The 26042-nt window shown below is 43.3% G+C and overlaps 1 protein-coding gene across 24 annotated transcripts in view; it reads right to left on the minus strand.

Annotated features, from left to right (window-relative positions):
- Window positions 1-408: 408 nt before the first annotated feature.
- The window catches only part of fnbp1b (formin binding protein 1b), a 47216-nt gene continuing 21582 nt past the window's right edge, over window positions 409-26042 (minus strand). For 4 of the 24 annotated variants that reach the window (XM_068335482.1, XM_068335481.1, XM_068335483.1 and 1 more), the window contains 13 exons: window positions 21232-21294; window positions 19514-19618; window positions 15728-15856; window positions 15403-15549; window positions 13352-13543; window positions 11810-11998; window positions 8113-8127; window positions 7786-7821; window positions 5698-5807; window positions 5455-5587; window positions 4983-5105; window positions 4679-4850; window positions 2684-4538 (listed from right to left, as the gene is read on the minus strand). In XM_068335482.1, the coding sequence (XP_068191583.1) occupies window positions 4360-4538; window positions 4679-4850; window positions 4983-5105; window positions 5455-5587; window positions 5698-5807; window positions 7786-7821; window positions 8113-8127; window positions 11810-11998; window positions 13352-13543; window positions 15403-15549; window positions 15728-15856; window positions 19514-19618; window positions 21232-21294 (1593 nt within the window). In that variant the 3' untranslated portion in view covers window positions 2684-4359. The other 20 variants (XM_068335467.1, XM_068335469.1, XM_068335475.1 and 17 more) reach the window with 20 other exon arrangements.

The following is a 26042-nucleotide window of genomic DNA, read 5'->3' on the forward strand; positions in this document are numbered from 1 at the left end:
CATCTGCAGTCATTGTACTTTTTAGTAACATGTTTCATGCTAGCAGTGAGCTTCCATTGAAACAGGGTTGATACTGATTAATTAAAGATTAATGCAGTATTGACAATTAGATATTTTTATGTAGTGCAAGAGCCGACGATCTATTAACTGAATGGGCACCATTGTAAATTCATTCTTGAGTTGCTAAAGCAACAACTATTTATTATAGTGACATTTTAAATGCTTTAAATAGAGAAATATTAACATTTCTTTGTCACAAAAAATGCAAATTTGACTCAGGAGATTTGTTACTGCTTTTATAGTACAGTAAATAAAAATATATTTTCCTCATGAGCATTATTTAACCCCCCCCCCCCCCCCCCCCCCAAAAGTAAAAAAAATAAAACAAATAAAACACGATCACACACCTTCAACTTTCCAGGCATATTTAATTGGCACAGTAAACACAATACAAAGTATTCAGTGCTCCAAAACACAAGCATGTTCTACCAAATGGAACACAAATGAAAAAGTGCAAAACACACCATTTGGTAGATCTTACAAAGGAAAAGAAGTCTGACTTTGCAAAGCAGATAAAGTTGTTTTTCCTTTTAAAACTTTATTTATATATTCATATATATTCTCTCTGACTCCGTCATGCTGTACAGTCTAATCAGTCCGGGGGGGCGTCAACTGAAAAGTTTGCGGTCGTCTCGGTTCGGCCGTACAGCTGCCCTTGTAGCGGATGATGTCATCAATCAATAAAATCAATCAATAAAATCAATAAACAAAGCGGTTATTTGAAAATCTCGATTTATCGAATGACGGGCGACTGTAAAGGATAAATCAGCAGGAATTCAATCTGCTGTCAGTGGAAACAGTTCTGTTGGTGATATTTGTGTAGCCTGGAACCACACCGGCGAGGGGCTTTACTTTTACTTTTCCTAATCCGCTGTGTCGGATGAATATTTTACAACGGCTTCATCCGAAGCGAATCGTTAGTCACGGCGGCGGTTAAGAGATTTCAGTCCCATCTAGGCAGAAAAAGCCACAACACACGATTTAAAGAGAGAAGAGTTGCATCCTGACATGATCACATGACATAAAAAAACATGATGAAATCACGTAGGGCAGAAACGGGCAGTAACGGGGGATCGGCGGATGCGATTTCTCTCCTTTCAGTTTATTGAATTATAAAAACGCAAATTTGACCCCAGAACATTTCGAGATTATCTTCATCCTTTCCACCATCGTCGTCATCCTCTTTCTGTCTTTGAGACCCGTTTAAGGCCCGCGGCGGGGTCACATTTCACGTGGATCACAGTATATTTTTCATCCAGTAGACGATTAAAGCGAACCATCCCAACATCGTTTTTTCATGGGCGATTCTTGGAACGAGTGGATCGACTGTAAACCAACGACGACTCGCAGAAGACACTCTTTTTTTTTTTTAACATAAATACTGTGTACTGACGGTAAAACCACACACAAACATCCGTGAGCTACCTACGTAAAAGATCGTTCAGAAAAAACAACAACATCTGTCCTTTAATGACAGTTTTGAGATTAAAATGGGAACACTGGGAGGAGGGGCTCATTCACGCGCACTTGAAAAAACAGGAAGTGGTGCTTTCTGAACTAACAGAGGACAAGAGATATAAAAACAAAAAAATCAGAACCACAGGCACTGAACCCAAACATTCAGGTTAATCAAACAGAACCAGGCGATGAGGGTTAACTGAACACAAAGGAAGGAGGTGAGGGGGAGGCGGAGCTTAAAATGACCAAACGCCCCCTTGGTCGGAGGGGCTTGGAGGAAGACAGGGCAAGCATGCAGCACACCACAATGCTAAGAGGGCGTCGCCCTCCAAGAGGCCACCAGAGAAAAAAAAGAAAAAAAAAGGGGGGGGGGTCAGAGAGAGAATCAGACACCAGAGACAAGGCGATCACTCGAAGGTGTGATGAGTGATGGCCAACGACCCATCATCCATTTCTTTTCCCTCCAGCTGGTCCCGGATGCGTGGAGGCGGTCGCCAAGAAAGGGACGTAACAACACGCAAGACCTTCAAAACAAGACAGACGCACACACACAGGCATTCAGTGTGACACACAGGTATGATCGACACCTTCGCTTTGACAGGTGGGCGGAGGAGGACGAGGAAGCGGCGGGGATGAAGATGAGCTCTGAGTGAGGCATCTACGATTTACACACAAACACAGACACGCACGCACACACACACACAAACACGCAGATTAACAGCTGATCTCGGCCCTGTGTTTGACCAGACCCTCTTCCATGCTTGTATGTGTGTGTGTGTGTCTGTGTTTGTGTGCAGCCAGAAATAGGGTGGGGTGTGTGTGTGAGGGGAACAGGGGTGTTCAGACTCAGGACCGCGCATAGCAAGAAGAAGCAAAGCGAAAAACAACAAGATGCAAACTAGTTACTGGCGGCGGCTGCATGGATGTTAAGAACAGGAAAAGGTTCCGAAACAAAAATTTAGATGAATTTTCCTAAACGGCGCTTCTCATCTGCAAACTTTCTTTGTGCATTCTAGCTATTCTCTTTCTCTCTCCCTTTCTCTTTCTCTCTCTTTTTCAGGTCATCTTTCGCTCTCTTTCTGATCTGTGAGGAACGTGGCGGGTTTCTCTGAGGCTGCTTGCCCTGCCGTCCCTCAGCCAGCCTCCTGCTTTTAGGAATCTGCAATTCAAGAAAAGGAAAATACGAACAAACAAACAAAAAAAAAAAATGATGAAAAGAAAAGTTAGATGGCGTTAAAGGAAAAGATCCCACATGTTCAGATATGGAGTGGAGGATGATAAAAATCACTGCATGTATGAAGCTACAGCATTAACCCGTCGTCCGTTGTCCGGCCTGAATGCATGTTAGAATGCAGCCGATTCACTTGGTCACAACATGCTGAAATCACAGGGCCCAATTCCAATTCCTTTGAGTCGTGCTTTCATCAAGAGTTAAGAGGTTGAAGAAAATGGGACGCTCCTTGTTTAATATATTTATTCTAGTTCTATACCAGCCTGTTGCTGCTGCTGTTGATGACGATGACTACCCCTCCAAACGCTGAAGAAAGAAGACACATTACCCTAGACAGGAACGTCAGAATGGAGGCGCAATGATAAGATGTGGGGCAGAAAGAGGGAATTGGGATTGGGCCATAATGACAAAAATAAATAAAATCCCACAAACGTCGCCTCATGCACATCTCACAGCGTTCTCCAACCATGACTTTCACGGGGCGTGAAATGTGCGTTTTATGCTGCTGATGTGAAACGGCGTCTCTTCATCGTCACAGGAAATGAAACGGAGGTTCAGGTGATGAGTTGTGGAGGAGATGGTTTCTGGGTTTTTTTTTAATAGACTGTAGAGGCGAGGTCTACCGGGCACAGAGGCCAAACACGCCATGCTCTTACGACGGACCTGCGCTGAGGCGCAGCTCAGACACGCATGCAGAAACCACAAAGATTCAGAACCACGTCCCAGTCTGAACCCAGCATGAGCCCAGTCTGAACCCAGTCTGAACCCAGCATGAGCCCCGTCTCACCATTTATCTTAGCACAGGTAACCCCCAGGCCTTTCTTTACCACTGTCCTGGAAAAAGGACCAGAACAACCTGACATCATCATTATCAAAAAACCAATAAATGAAGTTGTGAATTTAATTCTTTTTATATATATACGTATATATACATAAAACCACCCCAACTTCTTAATGTTGTAACAGGACTATGATTTGTCCACAGCATGCAACATTTGATGGGCGGTTTTCCTTAGATTTCTACAAAAATACGTTTTTAAATGTGTATTCACATTTTACAGCGACTTTAAAATACATCTGCGTGATTGCGCGGCGGATCATGCTTTCCTGCACTGACTGGAACACGACGACTTGTGTGATGAACTGATTTCTCGCCATATCCACTCAAATGTTTGATTGAGACAAAGCAAAGTGGTCTGAGTCGATAACTGCCTGATGTGTTCTGTACATGTGATTGCTTACATCCCATGAGGGAACCTTGTGACATTTTCAACGACCACTAGGGGGCACTGCACTGAATGAAAAGCGAGGAGCTACAAGCTTCTTTTCTTGCACCTCTTTGTTACAAAAATCCACCTTCCTCAGCTGATCTCAGCGTCATTTCCTGAACAAAAGTTTCCTTCGGAGACACACACTCATCAGCCGTCATCACAAATGTCACGAGGCACAACAGACGAATCTGACTTGTCCTTCTTCTCTCCGGCAGACAAAAAGTGTGTTTGTTTAGCGTCACGTGAGCTGCCACAAACAATCTCCGTATCAGACCAAGGAAACGGAAACTTGCATTAACTAAAAAAAAACCAAATTAAAAAAAAAACACACTAGCTGAGTTAAATGTATGTCATAGCACCTTTGGCGTTCGTTTCCAAAAAGACTTCGACGTAGGACGTGGGTACGTATCCCTCCTCTTCTTCGTTCCTGCGCACCCGCGTCCAGCCGTCGCCTTTGTCTTCTTCGATGACGTACAGCAGCTCGCCCTCCGCCACGGCAATGGTGCCCTCGTTGTGACCTGCGTGAGACGAGGAAAGAGAATCAACGGCGTAACCGATAAAAAAAGGAGAATAAGGAGAACTTTTAGAGCAGAAACCGCTGCGCTCGTCTTCATTTCGTGTTTTTTTTTTGTGGGGGCACATATGGGTTTTTATTAACCTTCGAACGGGTACAAGGCTTTGCAGGTGCCAATGGTGGGCAGGGTCTCCTCGTCATCAAACTCGTCGTCGAACTCCGGCGTGGAGGAGGTGGGGTTGGTGTTGATGTTGGCTTTGACCTGAGTCTCTGAGTTCTGCTCCTCTGTATAGCTGCCATCCGGGCTGCTCAAGGGCCAACACACACACACAGTAAATATACTGTGAAAACATTAATAGTTTTGTTCCGCGAAATAAAAGCACGTAAAAGATCCGTGGTGGGACGTCTAGGTGTCGTTCTGGTTGCGGTTTTTTTAGGGTATACCATACCTCTCCCTGTCCTGCGCGCAGGTGTTGCCGACTGTTGTGTTGTTCTGGGTTTCATAGAATCCGCTCCTCCGGTGTGTGTCGCTCTTGGAAGGCATCCTTTCCTCCACCTCTGCTAACCATCCCTGAAACAAACTATCGTTTATTACGTGCCTTCTCTTTCTTTCTTTTTTTTCGCGCCAACTTCATTTCAAGCATTCCGTTTTGTTCGCCAGACATTTCCAGGGTTAAACTGGGTTCTGGGAAATCTCTCCCGCCACGGAGCAGGAACATCCAGCCCCTCCAGCTGCATCACATCTTCTCCTAATATGGACGAGCTGCAGACGTACTTGGAGCTGTCCCAGCTGGAGAACGTACGTTTGAACTCTTCGTTATTTACAGTCTTATATAACCAGACTGTATTATAACCAGACACGACGGCTTCGCCAGCGCTAACGCTCAGATCGCACCAATGAGACCGCCACAGAAACTCACCTCGAATTTCTGAACTTCAAACTGGAGCTTCTCGATGTTCTGGCCTATTTCTGTTAGCCGGGGGTCGACGCTGGTCGGGTCTCCCATCTGAGGGTTCTTCACGTACACGTCTTTCATCTTAGTCAGAGCGTCCCTGGGAGAGCAAATTACTCCAATCAGCCCCCGCCTCCAGTCCTTGTTGCTTATTACGAGGGTAAACACAAATATTCCAATCTCAAAATCCAAATTTCTGCATGAAGCTACCTCTGGTCCATTTCTTTTTGAATGTCCTTATTCAGCTCGTCCAGCTTGGCCTGCAGCTTCTTCCTCCTCTGTTCTGGGGGCAGATGGCTGAAGTCCTCCGGCCCGGAGCCCTGAGAGGGGAAAACAGGAGGAAGAGAGGCGGGAAAAGAGACAAAGATGGGAAAGAGATGAAAAGGAGCATCTCCAGCTGTTGTTTATTTGTTGTGTTGTTGTCTAGGTAGGCGCTGCGTCTCTTCCTGTGAACGACTCTCGTTCGACTTTCACCTTTTCAGCCGCCATGCCTCAAAGGAGGCAAAAACTAATAAAAAGCCATTCTACGACCTACAACCACTCAGATTGTATTTCAGAGTGAACTAATGGATTTATAGCCATCTCGCTGTACCTTCTTAAAACGGAGGTTGTGTGAGGTCGTGTTTCTGACTGGATGAGGGTCACCTTTCCCGATGAGAAGGTAACACTGATCTGATGAGTCATACTTCCCATCAGAGCCTCAAACTTTCTGTGAATACGATGCCTCATAATTCGGATGATACTAAACTATTTCAATCCATGCATTGGACCCTTGATTTAGATAAACTGAAGTCTGTATCATATCATCACAACCAGCCCTTGTAAAATTAGGTCTTCTTTCCTTTTAGCCTTTCCCTTCAGGGGTCACCACAGCGAATCAATTTGCCACCATCTAACCCTGTCTTCTGCATCCTCTTCTCTCACACCAACTACCTTCATGTCCTCTTTCACTACATCCATAAATCTCCTTTTTGGTCTTCCTCTAGGCCTCCTGCCTGGCAGTTCAAAACTCAGCATCCTTCCACCAATATATTCACTATCTCTCCTCTGGACATGTCCAAACCATCTAAGTGGAATGTGTCCTCTTGCGGCTACATTCCCTCGTAAAATTAAGTAACGACACTAAATAATGATCAAGCTAGTTGCTTTTAGCACACTAACATCACAGTGATAATGGAACAGATGTAGCGTGCTAGATAACATTTGCTGATTATCACCATGGTACCAAAGTACAGATGAGGCAGGTTGGACTGGCTGCTGGGGAGGGGGCAACAAAGAATAATGGCTTTAGCAATCAGGGTTCTTCCTCTGGGGATCCGAATTATTTGTACAATATCTGACAATAAATCATCCGACGGTTGTTGAGGTATATCAGTCTGAACTCGTACTGCTATCCTCTCCTCTTGTCAGTTAACAACAAAATCTATGGATGGAATGAACAGGTGAAAGTCTGATTGGCTCTCACTGAGATGATGTCACAGCAGCACCACAACATATACAGCAACTCTAGGAGCTCCAGACATGAGGTCAGGATTCACTGCAGCTAGCTTAGAGCTGGAACCTTGCCCCTTCTGCCAGCATGCAACACAACAAAGACTCATCATCATGTGGACACATGCACTTCTCTGAGAGATATCGACTCGTACAGACGTCATGCATTAGTGTGTATAGTCTCGATTTTCCCCAAAATGAATGGAAACCCTATAAACGCTATTTGTGTGATAACTTAAAGAGGGTTAAGAATTTAAAGATTGACTATTGTTTTGACTAAGAAAAACCCGGAAGAGAGGATGTTTCATTTTAATGACACTATTAGCATATTTATCATGTCTGTACAATAAATATGAAGCTAGCTGGTGGTCAAATTAGCTTAGCATGAAGACTAGAAGCAGCAGCATCCAGGTTCTGTCTAAAGCTCAACCAGGAGCAGCGACCTGTGGCTTATTTCATAGAAACAGACACTGAGGAGTGACGCCAGCTTCATCCCCTCATCCTCAGTCTTCACGCGATATTTTCATATTTAGCGTACAAGTGTTTGCATCCAAACATACCTAATCAATCTTTAAATTCTGAGTGTGTCATGTTCCTAAGTGGATATTCATGAAGAGATGACATTTTTATACACTACCGGTGTGTTAGCTTGACAGGAGAATCAGGATGATGCCAGCATGCAGTGTGAGGACATGAATGAGCAGCTGCTACGTAATCAGATTAGTATTCGTTACAACAACATACGATCCGTCGAGACAAGAAGGACTACCAGACGAACAACATACATAACAGAGTAAATCTGATCACCTCAATGAGATTCCGGACGTGGGAATTGAGCGTGATCTGCACCACAGAGACAGTTTGGGAGAGACGTGACGAGAACACAACCACGACACAAACACACCAACAGCAAAATAACACACAAATGAGACAACGACATGAGTTGGGCGTCCCACCGTTGTGTCACAGCAGAAATTAAATTACCAACTTTAATTGAAAAATAAATAAAGAGAGCAGAACAAAATAATAACGGCGTACACAATGTTATTAACAGTGTGTTACTGGGTGGGGGGGACGTGACATGCGTGCTGTGGTCATGCCGCTATGGTGGTGCGTTTAAACGGTCATGCTTACCAGCTTGAGAGAAAGCTTCATGGGGGGAGAGAGGGGAGGTAAATTGCGAGGCGCAGGAGAGAGAGAGAGAAAAAGTCAACATCAAGAGAAAATTACAGCCATTTGTTGCATTTTCCTTCAAACAAACATGAATTTTATGAAAAAGCTTTGCTTTGCCAAACTTCACTGTTTAAGGAAAAGAGGGTAAAGCTCATTTTGGGATGTATGTATAAGTATATATATATAAATTGTGTCATTGTTTTAAAAAATACACGACTCTTTTCCAAAGTGGCGAAGTTCAACATTTCTAAATGATGAATTAATGAAAAATGAGATAACTTGGGAAAAAAAAAAAAAGGCCGACCTGCGGAACAAACAGGAAGTAAAAGAATGTGAACAGAATTAATGGAAGACGTAAATTAAAGTAAAGAAGTAGAGGGAGACAGGGGGACGGATGGATGTACCCTTTACTTCTTCATCCCTCTATACTGCTGGTACAATGACACACGGATGGCAGCAGAGGGCGCCAAAAGCATATAGCACATCAGCAGATCCATAGGCTGACATGGAGGCAGAAACTGTAAACAAGACAAACTGAGGATTGAACTATCCAAACCCATCAGATCAACTCAAATAACGGTGACTGGTGGTAGTAAAAGTTTATTTAGATCATTAGCTGAGCTGATCATGAGAACAGAAGAGCAGGTTCACAGCCATTGGCCAAAAGAGCTGGAGCAGATGACTTGTAATCCTGTTAGAGGCTCACAGGCTGGAGCTCCACTCACTTCAGCCAATAATCGAGTCATCCACCTGAAATGGCCTCTTCACGGCCCTCCCCCCTCCTTCTCTCCTCCCTACTGCTAGTTCATTGTTGGATTCCTTGTTTGTGATGCTAACTCTAAATTATTATCTAGCCAGGGTCTAATCCACACCCTAAAAGCTCTTTAATCCCACATATTATAGGAGTTGAGGTGCTTCAGAAAAAGCACTTAAACAACTATCATCCATCCATCTCTCATTGGACAGAACGACTTTGGGACAGTTTTTATTATTAACTTTTTTATTATTAACTTTATTATTAACTATTAACGTTTTATTTGCACTTAACATGTTGTACCACCACAAGGCGAACCTCTCATCATCGTTTTCGCTCACTTTCCTTGCGTCCTCAATGATCACACTCACAATTGTGTGTTTTGTCCCACTTTATTTTTCACATTTTTGTTTCCAGTTTGAGCATTTTTCAAAATCATCCCATTATAAGCTCTGAATTATCCTTGTTTGGATGTTGTTTTTTCATGTGATCACTTGAGAGTTTAACTTAATTATATTGAGTTATACAAGGATTTTATAAGATCCCGTGTTTATTATTCACTTCTGATTCTTAGTAGTTTATACTGGTTTATACTGGTCCCACAGATCCTCCCCAACTTTTTCCACACCCACAGACAGACACAGATAAACAAGTATATCACAGCCCTTGCAGACAACATTATGGCGACGTGGCACGCCAGCACAAACAAAGCCCTGGAGGGGTGAATTCTGGGCACTGTAGGCTGACCCAAGACCCAAAGTGTGACCAACACCTCGCTTGATAATGCATCCATCTGACAGTGGGATCGGTGAAGAAGAGGATTGCTGGGTGGGATGAAGAGCATCCTCCAAGCAGTCTCAGGTGCTCGTGACACTTTGTGAATTGACCCCTGGGGGATGCTCGGGTGGGAAGTCCCGAATGCGCTGCCGACAACAAGAAACCTCAAGCGGATTCATGTGATGTGTGATGAAGTCATCGCCTTTTTTGTTTCCGATCATTCGTTCCAGTTCTACAGGCGTCAGAGCCATGTGATCAATTCAGATCGGCGCACAGACACTAGCCTTTTTGTGAGGACTTTTCTTCCTCAATGAGTGTAAAGGACTGTGTGAACACAGCAGATTATTATGTGAGGCTAATGCATGTGCTCCACATGGCTTCTCCTGATCAAACACACCCTCAGATCATCGCCACACACACACACACACACACACACACACACACACACACACGTTCACACACACACACACGCACACACACTTACAACATACTGCCTTGCTTCAAAAGCATATGTGGGTCGGCCCAGAGTCCTCTTCATGAGCTCTTTGTGACAAACGAGCGAGCGTGGGGATTGCTGCTGTGGTGGTTGTTAGAGAGAACACAGCTTCGTCAATGAGAACGACTTTTAGCTATTATGCTGCACACGGGGTTCATTTGATCCCCCCGACACAAAGCCTTACTCTGCTCAACTCGCACAGAAACACATACATGTGCACATACAAGAAAGCTATGGATGGAGCATACAGTTAATGTGTACATTCTCTCCGGAGAGACGACATCTCCGCATTCTCCTGATAACATTTTATTGGTTTTTGATTTTGTATTTTAAACTACTTAGCAGGATTACGTCAAAAAGTTTTAAGAATTTTCTAAAATCAAAGCGTATCCATCGCGTTGCTAGCAGCAGCTAGCTGGATCAGGCCTGAATGCCGATAACCCACTGGAGTCACAGCCGTCAGACGTGGAAATAGTTTTAAAAGCTGGCCTGTTCCCTACGGGGCTTCCTGCTCTGGTATTTATAACGTCTCACACAATTAAAAACTTCATTCTTGTTAAATGATCTGTTTCTCTGAGGTCAATCATCTTAACGTGTGTGCTCAAACACAAAGCATCTAATTTAACTCACGACTCTCTTTTCAGAGTCATTTCAGCACTTCCGCTTTCAGAAAACGTGCACTTCCTGCCTGATCTGTGTAGCGCTCCACAGAACACACACTTCCCTTTTTTTTTTCAATCGGCCTTCAGTCATTTCCTCTATGAAGTGCTCCAGCGTACCTCGTTGTTCTTTTGTCTCTTCGTACGTCACGTTCACACCGATTCATAAGAATGTTTTTCTTCACAGGGCTGCCCTTTCAAATGCGAACGTAAAACAAAAGATGATTTGTGGAGGCAGGAAAGAACGTACGAGTTACCGCCCTATCCCGAGGTCAGACAGGGATGGAAGGTGTGTTAGCCACTTCATTCCAACACACGCTGGTTCCACCAGAACCCTGGGCTGGTGCTGACGGATCAATAATCCCTGCTGGCCTTCTGATCCACATTCATAAGCAGTGACTTTTAAATTCAGAGGACTTAACGCTCCTGTCTTTATGTCTCATGCAAAACAAAACAAAAATGGCTTCCTCCAGCTGAAACTGCAGACAAGAGCGCAGGAAGCGACTGCAGCCTCCATGCTGCCGCCAAGACCGATCAAGAGTCTTGCAAATTTCCGTCAGAGAGAGGTGAGTGAGAGGGAGTGTCATTGTTAGTTAATATGAAGGATGGAGGGACAAGATGAAGTGACCTCTAGTGAGCCAGACACACACTATTGATTCTTAGTTATTCACATTAGCATGCTAGAGAAGCAAAAAAAGGCTGAGCACTGTATGAGTCAAGATGAGAGACCTGCTGGTCAGTACTGATTTCACTATTTTAGTGGCAATCGAGTTAAATGTGAGAAAAAAAAGTGTCTTATAGACTTTTAGAGGCGTTCGGTTCCAAAGCCTGCTGTATCATCATGATTCAAAGCAGATCTGACTCTGTATCACTTCACCCATACAGTGGTGCAGGTACACAAGTGTTCAGATTAACACACACATGCAAAAAGCTCGCTGGACACATACACACAACACACACACACACACTTACCCCTCGCCTCAGGCTCCGGAGGCAGTGCATTTTGGGTTTGGAGGTCATGAAGTCGTTGAGGCGGTGGGAGAGGGGCTCCTTGTGCTGCTTGGGAGACTGGGGGTCGTTGGGAACAGCAGAGGGTGAGGGCGGGGATGAGGCTGGGGGGGCAGGTGGGGGCTGGTGGGGGGATGTTAACAAGGACATAAGCTACCAGTAAGAGAAGGAGCCATAACGTAGAGGTGGAGGAAAAGGAGGAGGAGGAGGAGAAGGAGGAGGAGGAGGAAGAAAAACATGAAGAAGTAGAAGAAGAACGGGGCAAAAATCCAACGAAAATAGACAAAGGAGGAAGAGGAGGAGGGAACACAAAACGAAATAAATAAGCCTCCGACAAATATTAAAAATTAAACACACAACGAGAAAACAAACGGAACACAAAGGAACATTAAACCTAGTGTGTCTGTTATGTCGTGGGGGAATATGTCCAAAGTATAAAAACACAAATTACAGATAAAAAGAGGACAATAACCAGAGTGGGGAGCATAAAACATGTTAAGGTAAGCAGCTGCAACAAAGCAAACAGCGAAAGAGTTCCGCTCAAAGCGCATGCAGGCTTCATTTTAGATATCCTCTTATTCTCGACCTCATCTCATGCCAGCCCGGGATGAGAAATTCACCGCATCCCCAAGGACAGCAGCAGCCAAATCTGAGGTCACCGTAAGGGAAATCTAACGGCCTATCGCCATCCATTAAACCCCGACTGCAGGATTCATCAACTGGTGGTTGAGGAGTTAGTTTGGAGACGCCCAGCGATGCGCATGCACGGCCAAGAGATTCAGAAACCTGTCGCTCAAGCATGACAAAAGCACCAAAACTTGGTTCTCCACTGAATTATCAATATAATGTTTGATTTTAGTCTGAAAACTCACCATTTAGCATGAATGCATCATTATAGAATAAGCTTTCCTTCTCACTGGATGAGTTCACACGCTATGTAAACACTCTTCCAGGTGTATTTTCCCACTCACACACACACACACGCAGACACACTCCTCTCTGTAAGTACCACCAGTCCACAGCAAGGTCAGTTTTTTGCCGTTCAGCTTCAGCAGCAGGAAAACAAAGGACGCCACCCAAAGTCGCGCATCAGGTGATGGGAAAACACCGTGAGTTGAGTTATTGTTATTTCTGTATTACTGTTATTTCATATCGAGTTAATATCGGCCGGTCGAGTCCATCCACAGGATGAAAGAAGAAATGCATTAGTGTCTGTTACAGGAGGGAGGCTCCAAAAATTCGGCGAAGGTGGTGGCCAGGTGGAGGGTAGAGGGGGACAAAACGGGTGGCGGATAATAACAGAAATGGCAAATAGGAATATGTACCAACAACACGTCTTGAGCTCAAAGAGAAGTCAACGAAAGTCATAGAAAATAAATGGAATACAAAATCAATGCTAGAAATGTGACACTGAACACACACATGATGCTTATCCCTCCCTGCCTGCAGCGCGAGTGTGGACATGTACAAACTGGGGTGTGAGTTCAGCGTGTATTGGGATGTTACCTTGTTCTTGTTCTTAATAAAAGGCCACAGTTTGCCCTTGCTCTTGCCAGAAGGTTTCTCTTTGGCCTCTCTGGAGCTGGTCAGGCTGTTGTCAGACACCGTCCGCTTCATGGCCTGGCCGTAGTCCTCAAACTCCACATCTCCCGGCGGCTCAAACCCGGACTTGTAAGACTCCACCACCTGCTTCGAGTCCTAGATGATCAAGAGTCGTTGAAGCGATCAGTTATGGGCTAAACCTTCCATGACACACATTTTATTCACATTAAAGCAAATGATTGAAATGTTCACTGTTTGTTTGGACTTTCCCGCTTGTCAGCAAGTCTGGAGATAAGATGCAACACAATGTCAGAGTGGAGTCTCTTTGTTTAAAGTGGTTTTCTTCTGATAACTTTTCTTTCATGAGTTGGGAAAGAAAAGAGGAGTGTGAATATTGTAATTTGGTTTGTGGGCCACAGAAGAAAGAGGAAAAGACCTAAATCTGTCAGGCAGGAGTTATGATAACACGGCTGAGGTCAGGGACACAGGCAGGCCCAACAGACGCAGGAAGAGGCACATTATTCATGTGCAGCAGGCATCTGCCTATCTGGACTGATAAGGGTGGAGGGTCTGGTTGGAGGGAGGGTCGCTGGTCTGAGATCTGTTCTGTACTGTATACACGAGAGACTACAAGTAGAAGTGAGATTGGGGAGGGGGAAGGAGCGTGTGATCATGTGATATGTTATTCCACGCTGTTGTTTACAGCAGCAAGGAGTCACACGCTGGAGTTATCTCCCTGGAGCTGGGGTGCATACACACACACACACACACACACACACACACACACACACAGCCAACATGTAACATTTCTAAAGATCACGCTGAACATTTTCTCAAATGCTGGCAAACTCAGTATCGAAATAGCAGCTACTAATTATCAGTAGAACAGAACACGAATGTGAGAACAAACGCAAACTGTCGACTGTTTTACAGTCGAGGGTCTGAAGTAAAAATAGAGTGATTCACAGTCTCTGTTCAGCCGAGGGTTCAGACTGCAGGAGATTCAACTTGATGTCTGTGCCTGTTCTGGAATTAGGAGTATTTCTAGAACAGGCACAGACATTAAAAACTGTTTGGGGGTGGGGTGGGGGAGGGGGTGTAAATTTATTGGCCTTCTGGCAGTGAGATAAATGAGAAGAGTAATAACACACAAATATACATCTAAGAACAACTGTCACCAGGAGGCAGTCAGTTGAAGCAAAAACACTGGAAACAGGGGGCTGCAGCTAACCTCGGTTAGCATCCCATCATGTCCTGCTTGTTGAACCAAAGTGTAAAAACCTATAGAGCCAATAGAAAGTTAATTAGTTACCTTTAACGGTGCTGGAAGGAAGAATTGTAACCACTGGTCAAAGCAGGCTAACTGTTTTCCCCTCACTTTCATGCTTTATGCTAAGCTAAGCTGCCAGCAGCTTCACAGAGTTGTTTCTTTCTAAAACTCACCGCCAGAAAGTGAATACATTTATTATCCAAAATATCAAATGACTTTAAAATGCAATGGACTTCAGCCATTCTTGAAGGTTAATACTAGTCACAGCTCTCAGGAGGGATTCAGGCGTGGGCGATCCAGGAAGAGGGCAGACACAGCCTGTGGTGTATGTAATGCATCAGATCTTTCCCTGCTGTCCTGAGATCTTTAGCATCATTGGAAGTTGGACTGGAGCCCCAACAGATAATTCAAATCTATTAGTCAGTTTGTCATTGAGGGGAATCACGGTGTCACAGAGTCACAGGAGCTGCTGGTGCAGTAAATACAGCATGTGGCCTTACCTCGTTGTTTTGCTATGAAGGTCAAGACCAGTTCTGACATTTTGCAAAGCTATTCTCTCAAGGTGGCCAGTTCGTATTCTGTAGCAGCCCCCGCAGGATGCCAGCCCGCTGGCACACTTGTCGTTTTAATGAAAGCCTAATCATAGCGTGTGGGATGTGACTGAGAGTCAGAGAGTGAGTAATACGACCCGTATGACAGTGTGTGCGTGCGTGCGTGTGTGTGTGTGCGCATTCTGTACACTCACAGTCTTGGGCTCGATGGACTCGGCTGCTTTCGTCATGCCATCTAAACACTTCCCAACGATGGGCAGCACTTGGCGGTCCACGTCTGCAAATGTCTTCATGCAAACTCCCAGCCGGTCGATTCTCGTCTCCTCCATGTCTTGAAGTTTCTACATTAAATTTCAGGCATATCAATAAATAAGTTAAATTTACAGGAGAAGAGAGGATTGAACCACGCTGAAAATGATAAGTTATGGGTTTAGAATCAAAGAAAATCTGTCGTGTGTTCACAAGAGGTGAAACACCAGTTAATCTCAGTGTTATCATCTGCCATGTTGTGACATTCACCTGGAATATGTTGGGGATAATGGTAAAGTAATGTTCATTCTGCTCCTGGTTGAACTTCTGCAGGTAGGAGGAGTAATCATTCTTGCTGTCCGAAGCCATCTGGTGCCTCATCTGAGCCTGCTGTCGTGCCTAAAGAGCAAACAAACAAAATTTGTAAAAAAAGATGCAAAAATATCAGACACACAGTCTCCTCAGAAAACCTTCCATGTTCCTCTGCCTGACACAGACGTATGGACTACACACGCACAACCACAGCGTCAGAACCTGCGTGAGTCGACACATATATGTGCACGGGAGTATTTCGAGCATGCACATGTGTACAAATAGACCTTGTGCACGCCTTGCACAGGTGCAAAGCCACGCTGGGCAGCAGCAGCAGTCTTTGACAACCGACTATTAGGTATGTAGGTCATAACAAACACATATAAAGAGAAACTTGAACCTGCGCCGGCTGCAGAACAGAGGGGATTTAGATTTGGCCCAGTCTGGCCCACTATCTCTGTTGTTGATAATGGTGATTATTTTTAAGCTAGTTCGGTCTCAGGCGGGCAGAATCGCAGCAGGAGCAGCCTATTACGGGTCCTGAAGCGAGCAGATGGAGATGAGATTATCTCAGCTAGACAGCATGTGGGGTGGGTGTGTGCAGCTAAATGTTCATATCTGTTTCCTCTTTCCATCCGATCTGAAGAAAGTCAACACATAAAATATCTTCTTTTGGTTATTTATAGTAAAAGATCACCTTGTGATTCCCTGATTGCACAGAAATGACCTGCAGTCCTATCGGTAGGAACTTTGTGCAGACATATGGGAAAAATTTAAAGCCCCTCATCCCGTTTTCATCACCCTGAGGCAGGAGTTGAGTCTGCGACACTCACACACAGATGTTTAAGTAATAGATGACATACTAGAAGAATAGGATGACATCAGAGCAGAGACACAGAGGTGCAATATTTCCAGCACAGGAGGGAGGACGGTTAAAGCGTAGGTGGAAAATGATAGTCACTGCCTACAAAAGAAGGGAATGTGAAAGTCAAAAAGCACATGTGAAGGGGCGGCTGTTGAAAATCTGTGTGTGAGCATGCATTTGTGGATTCGGGCTGTGCTGGTGTTGGTGCATACAAAGTGTGCAGAATAGGTTGACGATGCGACAGGGGTATGAAACCAAAACCGCGTTGAACGCTGCAGCGCCTGCAGCTGCATCACATCCTGTTGTCATTTTCTGGAAGCTACCTGATTATCTTTGACTCACTCACAGTGAGTGTCCGTATACTCTACGTGTGTGCTTCTAGGTGGAATCAATAAATCTAATTATCTTCCTGTCTGTTGACACACCGCACACGTAAACTCCAGGAGGAGGAAAGGTTTAGAAGAAGACAGCAGGACAAACTTTAGCACAGCAGTAGATCACAGTCAGACAGAACAGGGAATGTTAACAGGGACCTGCCAGGGTTGTGTATTAGACTGTAGACAGTGTGTGTGTGTGTTCCCACAGATATAACGGGCTTTCTGTCCGCTGGACCTACCTTGTGGGAACTTCGCTTCAAGGTATGGCATAAAATAGATACACAAACACACACACACAAAAAAAAGGTTTGTTAGCTGTTTCCAGCTGAACAAGAAGTTGCCGTAGATTTCTGGCCCACCGGGTGTGTCACAACTCACAACTCAGGGGAAGTTGGCATCAGAGGAAACAAACACAATCACCACTAAGAAACTGGTAAAGCCACGTTCATGTAATAAGTAAAGGCAGCAAAGAAATGGAGACCAAGCTTTGTGGAGACTCAGCTGTGAATCCCAAACTAAAATTGAGAGATTTGTTGGCCAGAGGTGGAGAGAAGGAACAGCTGCAGAGAAACCATGGTGCCTCCGCTCAACAAGTAGCAGCTTCGATAGCATCACAGACGTCACATCTCCAATGAAACTCCTGCTTCTTGACTGAATTTGTCAGATGGATTCTTTTCATTGCGACTGAGAAAATACACAAGTCCATGATTCTGCTGGTGATTAAAAAAAAAAAAGAAAACGCTAGATGTTTCTATAAAAGGCAAAAAAATCACCAAGAGTTATGATCTGTCCTTAACTTGGGTTTTATAAAGCAATCTGTTTGTCTCATGAAAACAAACAGAGAACTCTACACAAGATGTCTTTTTTGGCTTTAAACTAGCTAACAAATGCTATGACGGATTGCTACTGTCATACTGTGCTCTTTGTGCTACCGAGAGACAGAAATCAAGCTTGCGGTGAAATCATGCAACATCGAAGCCCCAACATCCAAATCACAGACAAGACTCGTGATGCAGATGGATGACCACACACGTTCTTCTCTTTTTTTCATACGATCACACGTATCATGAAGACTATTACAAGACTATAGGCGTACATCACAGCTGAGAAGATTCATGAAACAAAAACAAGCAATTATGAGGAAAATACAATAGAAAAATTCTAAAATCTGTGGGAGGATGATCAAGTTATCTTCCACATCGGATGAAATCCAGCTGAATCTATTTTAAGTTCCTCATTTATAAATAATAGCAATGGGAGTCGGTGAAATACAGAAGTGAGCTTGCTCAAAAATCCATGCAGTATATTTTAGCAGCGATCTATATTTGTTGATGAACTTAGAGTTGATGTGTGTTCTACTGTAGAATATACAGGAAGTGTATCATGTGTCCTACAGATGTGTGTCTAAATAACAAACTTAGATATTAGATGCAGACATCAACAGTAAAGCATCACATTTCCAGCTGTCGAACCTCAAATGAACACTTCAGTGGTTTTGGTCTAGTTGTGGTTATGCTGCTCTGGAATCATTACAGTGAGAACTAAATCCCCCAGATTGAGATGTTTTCATAGACAGCAGTCTGTGCTGAAAATAAATAGCTTTGACTTTGATTTTACAAAAGGTGTAGGGAAATGCTGAGCTTCGGTGGACACCATTCTCGATGTGAACAGTGTTCAGAAATTTCCATGTGGTGAGGATGAGACTGAAACTACTGTTAGTTTAAAAAGGAAATGATAAATAACAAATTGTAAAAAAACAAAAAACAAAAAAAAACATCATGTTTGATTTGATTCCCTGTTGTTTACTAGTAAGTAACTGTAGTGTAAGAAATATTTCCAGTGGCACAAAAATAAGTTAAAAGTCAAGTAAACTGTTAGCAGAAACGTAAAAATACGCATGTGTAGCATCAACAAAAACTCGGATAAACTAAGAAGCCCTTCACATGATCACAAAACACAGACAGGAAGAACAACAACGAAAATACAGCAGTGATTGTTGTGCTATGATTGAGTCTTCCATGCTTGTATAAATGAAACAACTGTAGTCAGACACAACCACACTCTTGTTTCCAGACTGGTTTCTTGAGCTGCTGTGCTTTCCAGTTGAGTTGCATGTTATCCTAAGCCTATGGTAGCTCTCTGGTTGCAGGTCCAGAATGCAGAAAGGCTCTTTATTCCAGCCTACATTTGCATAATAATCGGGTCTGAACTGTGTCGATTCCTAGCAAGAGATGTGCTTCAACAGCTGATCAAGCAGCAGGAGCAGGCGCTGCTGACCCATGATGCCTTGCAGGCATGAGAGCTGTGTGGGTTACAGGCTAGGATGTTCTGATCTTTTTTAATTGGTTATGACTACAGGAAATGACATCAGCTACAGGCCCAGGGGGATCTGGTCTACAAGTCCTGAGAATTCTGAGTTGAAAGACGCATGTGTTGATTTCCAGAAGACAAAAAGATCAAATCATTTATGTGTATAGGTGCAGCTGCACAGGAGACACATACCTTTTCCACATCAGCCTTTGTCACGTTAATGTCAGCGTCCATCTTTTCGAAGTACTGCTGCGCTCTGTCTGCCTCCTTGCAGTCTCTCTCAAATTTTCTTTTACACTGAAGAAACAGAGAAAATACAATTTAATATGATCACAGTCTATTAAAAAAACACTATATAACTTGACCTTTACACAAGCGCGAACGTCAAATCATGCACATATACGTCATGTGGATTTCAAATGCGGCATTGTGTGCGACAGAGGTCAGTTTGTCACTGACAGCAGAGGGTCTGTCAAAGTCTGCAGCCTGCAGATTAAACAAATGTTCATAGTGGTTATTTGTGTACAGAAAAACAAGCATTCATCCAATCCTCTTTCGACCCCTCTGGTGGAACAATCAGTGTTTGTCGGGAAGGCGTGCCCTTTGAACTCTGCCTATCTGCCTCACACACAATGGGATCATTGAAAGTGCAGAAGTTTGAGGAGTACAAGGCTGTCATGCATCTCTCTCACACTCTTCCCCTCGTCAAAGGGGCCAGGCAGAGATAAGAGGCGCTGTTCCCTCACAAGACACATAAAAATACAAAAGAGAAATAAATAACCTTATAATAACGGGACGGAACGGATGAATAACTATCACGTTATGACGTCACGGTGTTTATCTCCTAAAACTTCATCCTGATGTTAGAAGCTGTCCACATTCTACCCACACCTATGACCACTTCCCTGTCTCCTCTTTCTGTGATGAACTGCCTCGGTGTGATGATATGTCCTTTCACACGGCTCCTCCTCAAGTGCCTGTTGCAGCTTACAGTATGCTTTAGGGTCATGTGACCTTGAAGGTGAAGACTGATTGTGAGGCCCTTGAGTACACAAAGATGGATGGATCACCTCTGCACAGTTTCCCAGCTGTTCTAATTTTACATCTGCAATAGTAGGCCTCACTGTAGAGCTGTGTAGCCTAGATGTTTAGTGGTCTTTGTTTCGTTTAGGGAAAATCGTTCCTGTAAATCTCTCTCTTCCTGATAATGTTGCTAGAATGTCTGTCAACGATAAACACGGCAGGTCTTCAGCAGCGACTGTGGCTAATTAAATAGCTCCTTAGAGACGGACACTGTTGTCTGGTTATTGAGCATCCTCAGCTAAAGATTGTTTGCTTTGTTAACAGCCTGACAACCATGAATGGACTGTTTTTACTGTTCAAAAGCACCATGAGATTTTGTGGACTGACAGCGTTATCAGGAAAGAATTTAAGAGTAACTCATATTCATGATTTAAGTTTGCACATGCTACAGTCAGGCATTGAGATCTCCTGTTTCCATGAAAAATATTTCCCCTACTCAGCTTCTTTTCAGTTTATAAATTAGTAAATAAATACGCTTCCATTTATAATAAAAAGTGCCAACCTCAAAACACAATTGTCAGTATTTATCTTAGCTCTAAGTTCTCCGTGACTATGAACCAATGATGAACGTTAAGCAGCAAATAGACTGTACCATTCTAGGTCCTTTCTAGTTTATCTGCTGTACCAGCTAGATATTATTTCTGTTATTATTTTAGTCCATAATATTAATCCATTCCAAACCTTTAACCTGCTGAGTGCAGAAGCTTAATAATTACTAATCCTTAGTATAAAAGCTTTGATGATGGAATGTTTGGAGTTTCTATACTGACTGTGGTAAAGGATAGCCGTGAACAATTGGGGTGCCGCACATTAATGGGGTCACTTACTGATTCCAGCTGTTTCCACGAGCTCTCGATGTGCTGCTGTGCCTTACGCCCATCATGGAAGTGCTGTCGGGGAAAAAAAAAACATTAGATATATTAGCATACTGTTCACAGGCTTTAGGGATTTAAAGCAGGTGAAGCTGACCTTGACATAGTAGAGATAATAAACTGAAAGCAGCTGGAATGAGACTCAACCTTACTATGAATATAACTTCTACCATGACAGAATTGACACGAGTTGACAAAGTAGGGCAACGTTCACGTTGGTATTATACTGTAGCTACAGAAATTATGAGCAAAGGCTTAACTTAGTAATTTATTTAAGCTAGGTCCATTTGATTAAAAAGCAGCCACATCACAGCCCGACACAGGTGGCCCGGTTTCACAGCTCAGAGAGAAACGGTCTCGTAATGTAACCGCAATTTAATGAACAAAAACAAAATAAAGAAGTCAAACACACTGCAGATCAAATAGCAATGACAGCCAGGGGAATAATGTTAATGTGCTGAACAGATGCCGTTTTTTCGAAGCAGCAAAGTCGAGAGTCGTGGCACCGATGACAAAATTATATCACGTATTTATTAGAATTTGGAATAGAAGCTGCATAATTCCTTAAAAAAATCTTTTTTTTAAAAAATCTAAAAGACAAAAAGGGAAGAAATTCAACTGAATTAAAATTTTCTCTCCAAAATCTGAATCCAGTTTTGTACAAAAAATTCATGGTCACCTGAGTATGAAATTTAAAGATCATACACAGCAACTTGTTTGTTTGTTTTTTACTATCGGTCACACAGGATGAGAAACTATCTGTAACGTGGCAGTTACCACCAGTATTTAAAAGGGTTAAGGGAGTCAAGAACCATAGTTTGAAATTCAATCAGAGGCTTACAGTGAGCATACCGTTAGATGGAAAAAAGCCTACAAAGCAGCATTTATTGTAATCTAGCGGGAGACAGACAGGTCACATGTGGAGTATTTGACAAGGTTAGGTAACAGCTGCTAGTCTGTGCGGTTTTTGTAAAAGGTTATCACGTTCCAGGGAACTGGAGCATTTTGCCCCAGCAGAGAAGAAAACTCCAACTGGATCAGGGCCAGTTCTTCTAGAAACAAAAGGCAAATATTTGAAATGTTTTCCGATCTGAAACTTGATTGTGATTACTCAAAATACGTTAAGCATAGAGATAATCCCTCGGTTGCCTGAGGCTACATTAATCTGCAAAAGAACACAAAAAAACAAATGAAAATAAAATAAAAACGGACAAAGAGGCTCGACTGTTGTTTAGGTATCCCCTAGTTACGCAGCGTCTGGAAGCTCGGTCTGCAGCTGAGCTGAATATAGATGCTGCTTTCAACAGAAAGCTGTTTCTTATATTTTGGTTCAATAGACATGACCATAAAACTGCTGATGATGATTAACCTGGCCTTAATAATACTGACTGAAAGATGAGAGTGAGAATGGGCCCTGGTTTACCTCAGGTAGTCACACTTCTCATTTCCAGAAGTAAAGAGGGAAGCTGAGTCAAACAAGGAAGCACTCCAGCCTTTAAGAGGAAGTATTTGAGCACTAGCCCAAAACGTGACTTTATGGAAGATTTTGTGAAAAATGTTTTAACTGCTGTGAAGAACACGACTTTCTAAATCCATTTGGCAAAAAAAAAACTTTTATATCCCAAAAGTGTTTCCAATGGTGATAAGATAAAAATACCATGAAGTGCTTTCAAACTACAGCACACCAGAACGTGTGACATCATTGTTACTGTAGAGAATGCTTTCCACCAAATATTTGTCTCCATTACAATATAGCTGAAAATCATCCAGCATCTCTGACGGTCTGAGTCAACAAATTCTCCATCACTACAAGGATAAACAAACCACTCTGACAATTTTCTCCGAATAGCGTCACTATCTTCACGAAACCCTGCCAGACAGCGAAGACCAATCGACTACACTGCGTTCGAGCATCCAAACCCAGACACATGACATCATTCACTTTCAAACATCTGAGATGCAGGTATATTTGCTGCAGTCATTTAGGCAGCGTTGCACAGCGTTCGTGATTGAATCCATAAACTATAGAGATACACTTGGCCCCAAAACATAGCCGTTAATATAAACCAGTGATCAGACCAGCTGGTCAGCAGTATTCTGGATCACGATTGTACACTAAACTAAAAAGGCTGACAATACATCAATTCAGATGCCCAGAACAAAAACATGAGGTGAAAAACGGGAACATCACACAATGTGTGTGTTATTCCAACACAGATGAACCAAAACTTCCCATATTTGAGTTCACTCTTATGAAGAGGAGCACACGCACATCCAGGAGCGCACACAGGCTGATCGGTTAGTCATTCACTGACATGACTTGCTTCACAGGAATGTGCACCTGCACTTCTGTAAAGTCTACACAAATACAATCATCAGGTATGAGAAAACAGCCACAAGACACAGAAGATCCAGAGCCTGGGGAGACGATTAAACCTCACAAAAGCTCCGCTGAGATTTCCCTCCTCATGTTTAAACCATTAAGCGGCCGTTCATAAAGAGTAGTATCGCATTCTGGAGAGAGAGATGTGCATGGATTGAGGATGGGAAGATCGATTCTCTCTCCCGGTCCCTTATTTGTCTTTCCTTTCTGCACAAGGACATGTGAGTTTTGCATTGTTCTTAAACTATGCCTGCATTGCTCTTGTCCTTCTCTAGGGGAGAAATGAGAGCACCAACGCCTGGGGAAGCCACCGTAACATGTTTTATAGTGGATTATTTTTAATGTAATGTAAAGGTAGTTTCCTGGACTGGCCTGTCCTCTGAATAAGATATATTCTCCCCCCTTCAGCAAAAGAAATAATTCTTTGCTGTCCTTTGGGTCTGAATGTACAGAGGGTACCCAGGCCTGTTCGGCGACCCGGCGAGGACAACACTTTGCTGATCAAACACTTTATCATGAATCCTCAGCACAATCTCAGTGAGACTTAGCTCTTCATCCCATATTAACCCTGCCTGTATGTCACTCGGTAAATAATGCATTTGATAATTCTTCCTATTTCTTCGTCTAAGTCAAAAGAATGAAATCATGAAATTGTGTCATCTGACCTATGAAGTTCAATTATGATGAAGAGAAATTTGTATGCCCTCAAATAAACTCCTTCCAGACACATTCTTGGCCTTCGCTTCTTTTGCCATCCCAAGCTGTGTCTGGTAAGAGGTTCAGCAAAGGGAGATGGGGGAGGTTACAAAACATCCCTATGTGAGAATCTAATGGGGTATCTTTCTCTGCTCATGCTTTGTAGTTTGGATTTAACCTGTCCAATAAGCTCCTCGTATATCCAGAAGGAGAGGACCTGCCCCCCCCGCCCCCCCTAATCCCACTGTCTGAGTCTGTCTGCACAATTGTAGTGGACTGTTTTCCTTAAAAATGCATGATACTAAAACTAGAGGGTAAGAAAATGGAAGAGGAAGACACAGCTGCACAAAGGCTTTTTCTGAGTAGCCTTTAAAAAATCAGAAGATTTATATGAATGTCGTTCTCACCGCTTATGACAGGATGGGGTGTTATCAATAAAAGGACTTCATGGATTACATTTCCTCTTCAAGAGCTCTGTTCTCGATATGACTGAAAAACTGTTTGTTCAATGTCCGTTCATGAAATGATTCTCTGTTCAAATAAACACACCATCACTTATGAGGTCATGCCATGAAGGGAAACCCCCACACACACACTGAAGACACACTGTCATTTAGTTTAGAGAATCAAACTCATGACCAACTATGCACAACACCAGCTTTTAACTGAAAAGAATGTGTGTCCAAGGTGGGACTAAGTCCTCAGAATGGGACCAAAAGATTAGATTTGACTAAAAATATGAAAATGAGCAAACTGAAGGAAGTACTTACAAGGCACACATCTTTAGGTCTCATATAAAGCATGTATGAAACATCAATTAATTCTGTTCCCGGACAGACATATACGTAGATTAACGAAAGGGAAAAACAACCCTAGAATCTTAGCAATCAGACAAACCGAGGTGTGTGGAGGAAGTGAATGAGAAGCTATAGGGAACTAATGACATCGCCAGAATGGAGAGGAACAGATATTTACACAAACTAGAAGACAGAAAGTGCAGCTAATGAAGAGGAAGAGAGATGTCAGAGGGACATCCTACAACCTCTGGGGAGCAGAGGTCCCTCCATGGACCCTGTCACTGGAGACTCCAGATCCAGATCCAATGCCAAGCTTGGCTTGGGAGTGAGGGGGGGTAGATGATTATGATTCCCTTCAGAAGTACTGGAAACCCCCTCTCTCTCATGTTGCTGCAACTATCACTGAACTGAAAATCACCACTGATGTGATCATGTGCTTCCTATATTTAGTTAGTGTGCAACTACTTTTTATTCATGAGCTAACATGATGAAGATATACTCTAAAAAAGCTCCGTGTGCCTCTGAGCAGCCCTCTGGTTTTGGGTTTTCCACTCCACTTCCTTCAGCTGGACCCTGATGACACATGAGTCCATGACAGATTTGTTCCAAGGGCACTTTTTTTCCAGCTGGGTAGCTATCGCTCCGCTTTTTGCACCGACTCCTTGAGTTCAGTGGGCACCACACTGTTATCTATGAATCACACACTGCAGGTCCAGTGCTCGTCCAAATTACTTTGAAATAGAAAGGAAGAAAGTGACCTAAACGTTTAAGAATAGTGTGTGGTGCACCAATCTTTTGTAAGACGGTATAAAGCAGAGAAATGGGCGTGTAATGATAGAGCGAGGATGAATTTGTTCCATTAAAAAGGACTCAAGTCAGTCACATTTAGC

This window comes from Antennarius striatus, chromosome 15 (assembly GCF_040054535.1).
Source record: "Antennarius striatus isolate MH-2024 chromosome 15, ASM4005453v1, whole genome shotgun sequence".
In the NCBI taxonomy this organism is placed as follows: domain Eukaryota; kingdom Metazoa; phylum Chordata; class Actinopteri; order Lophiiformes; family Antennariidae; genus Antennarius; species Antennarius striatus.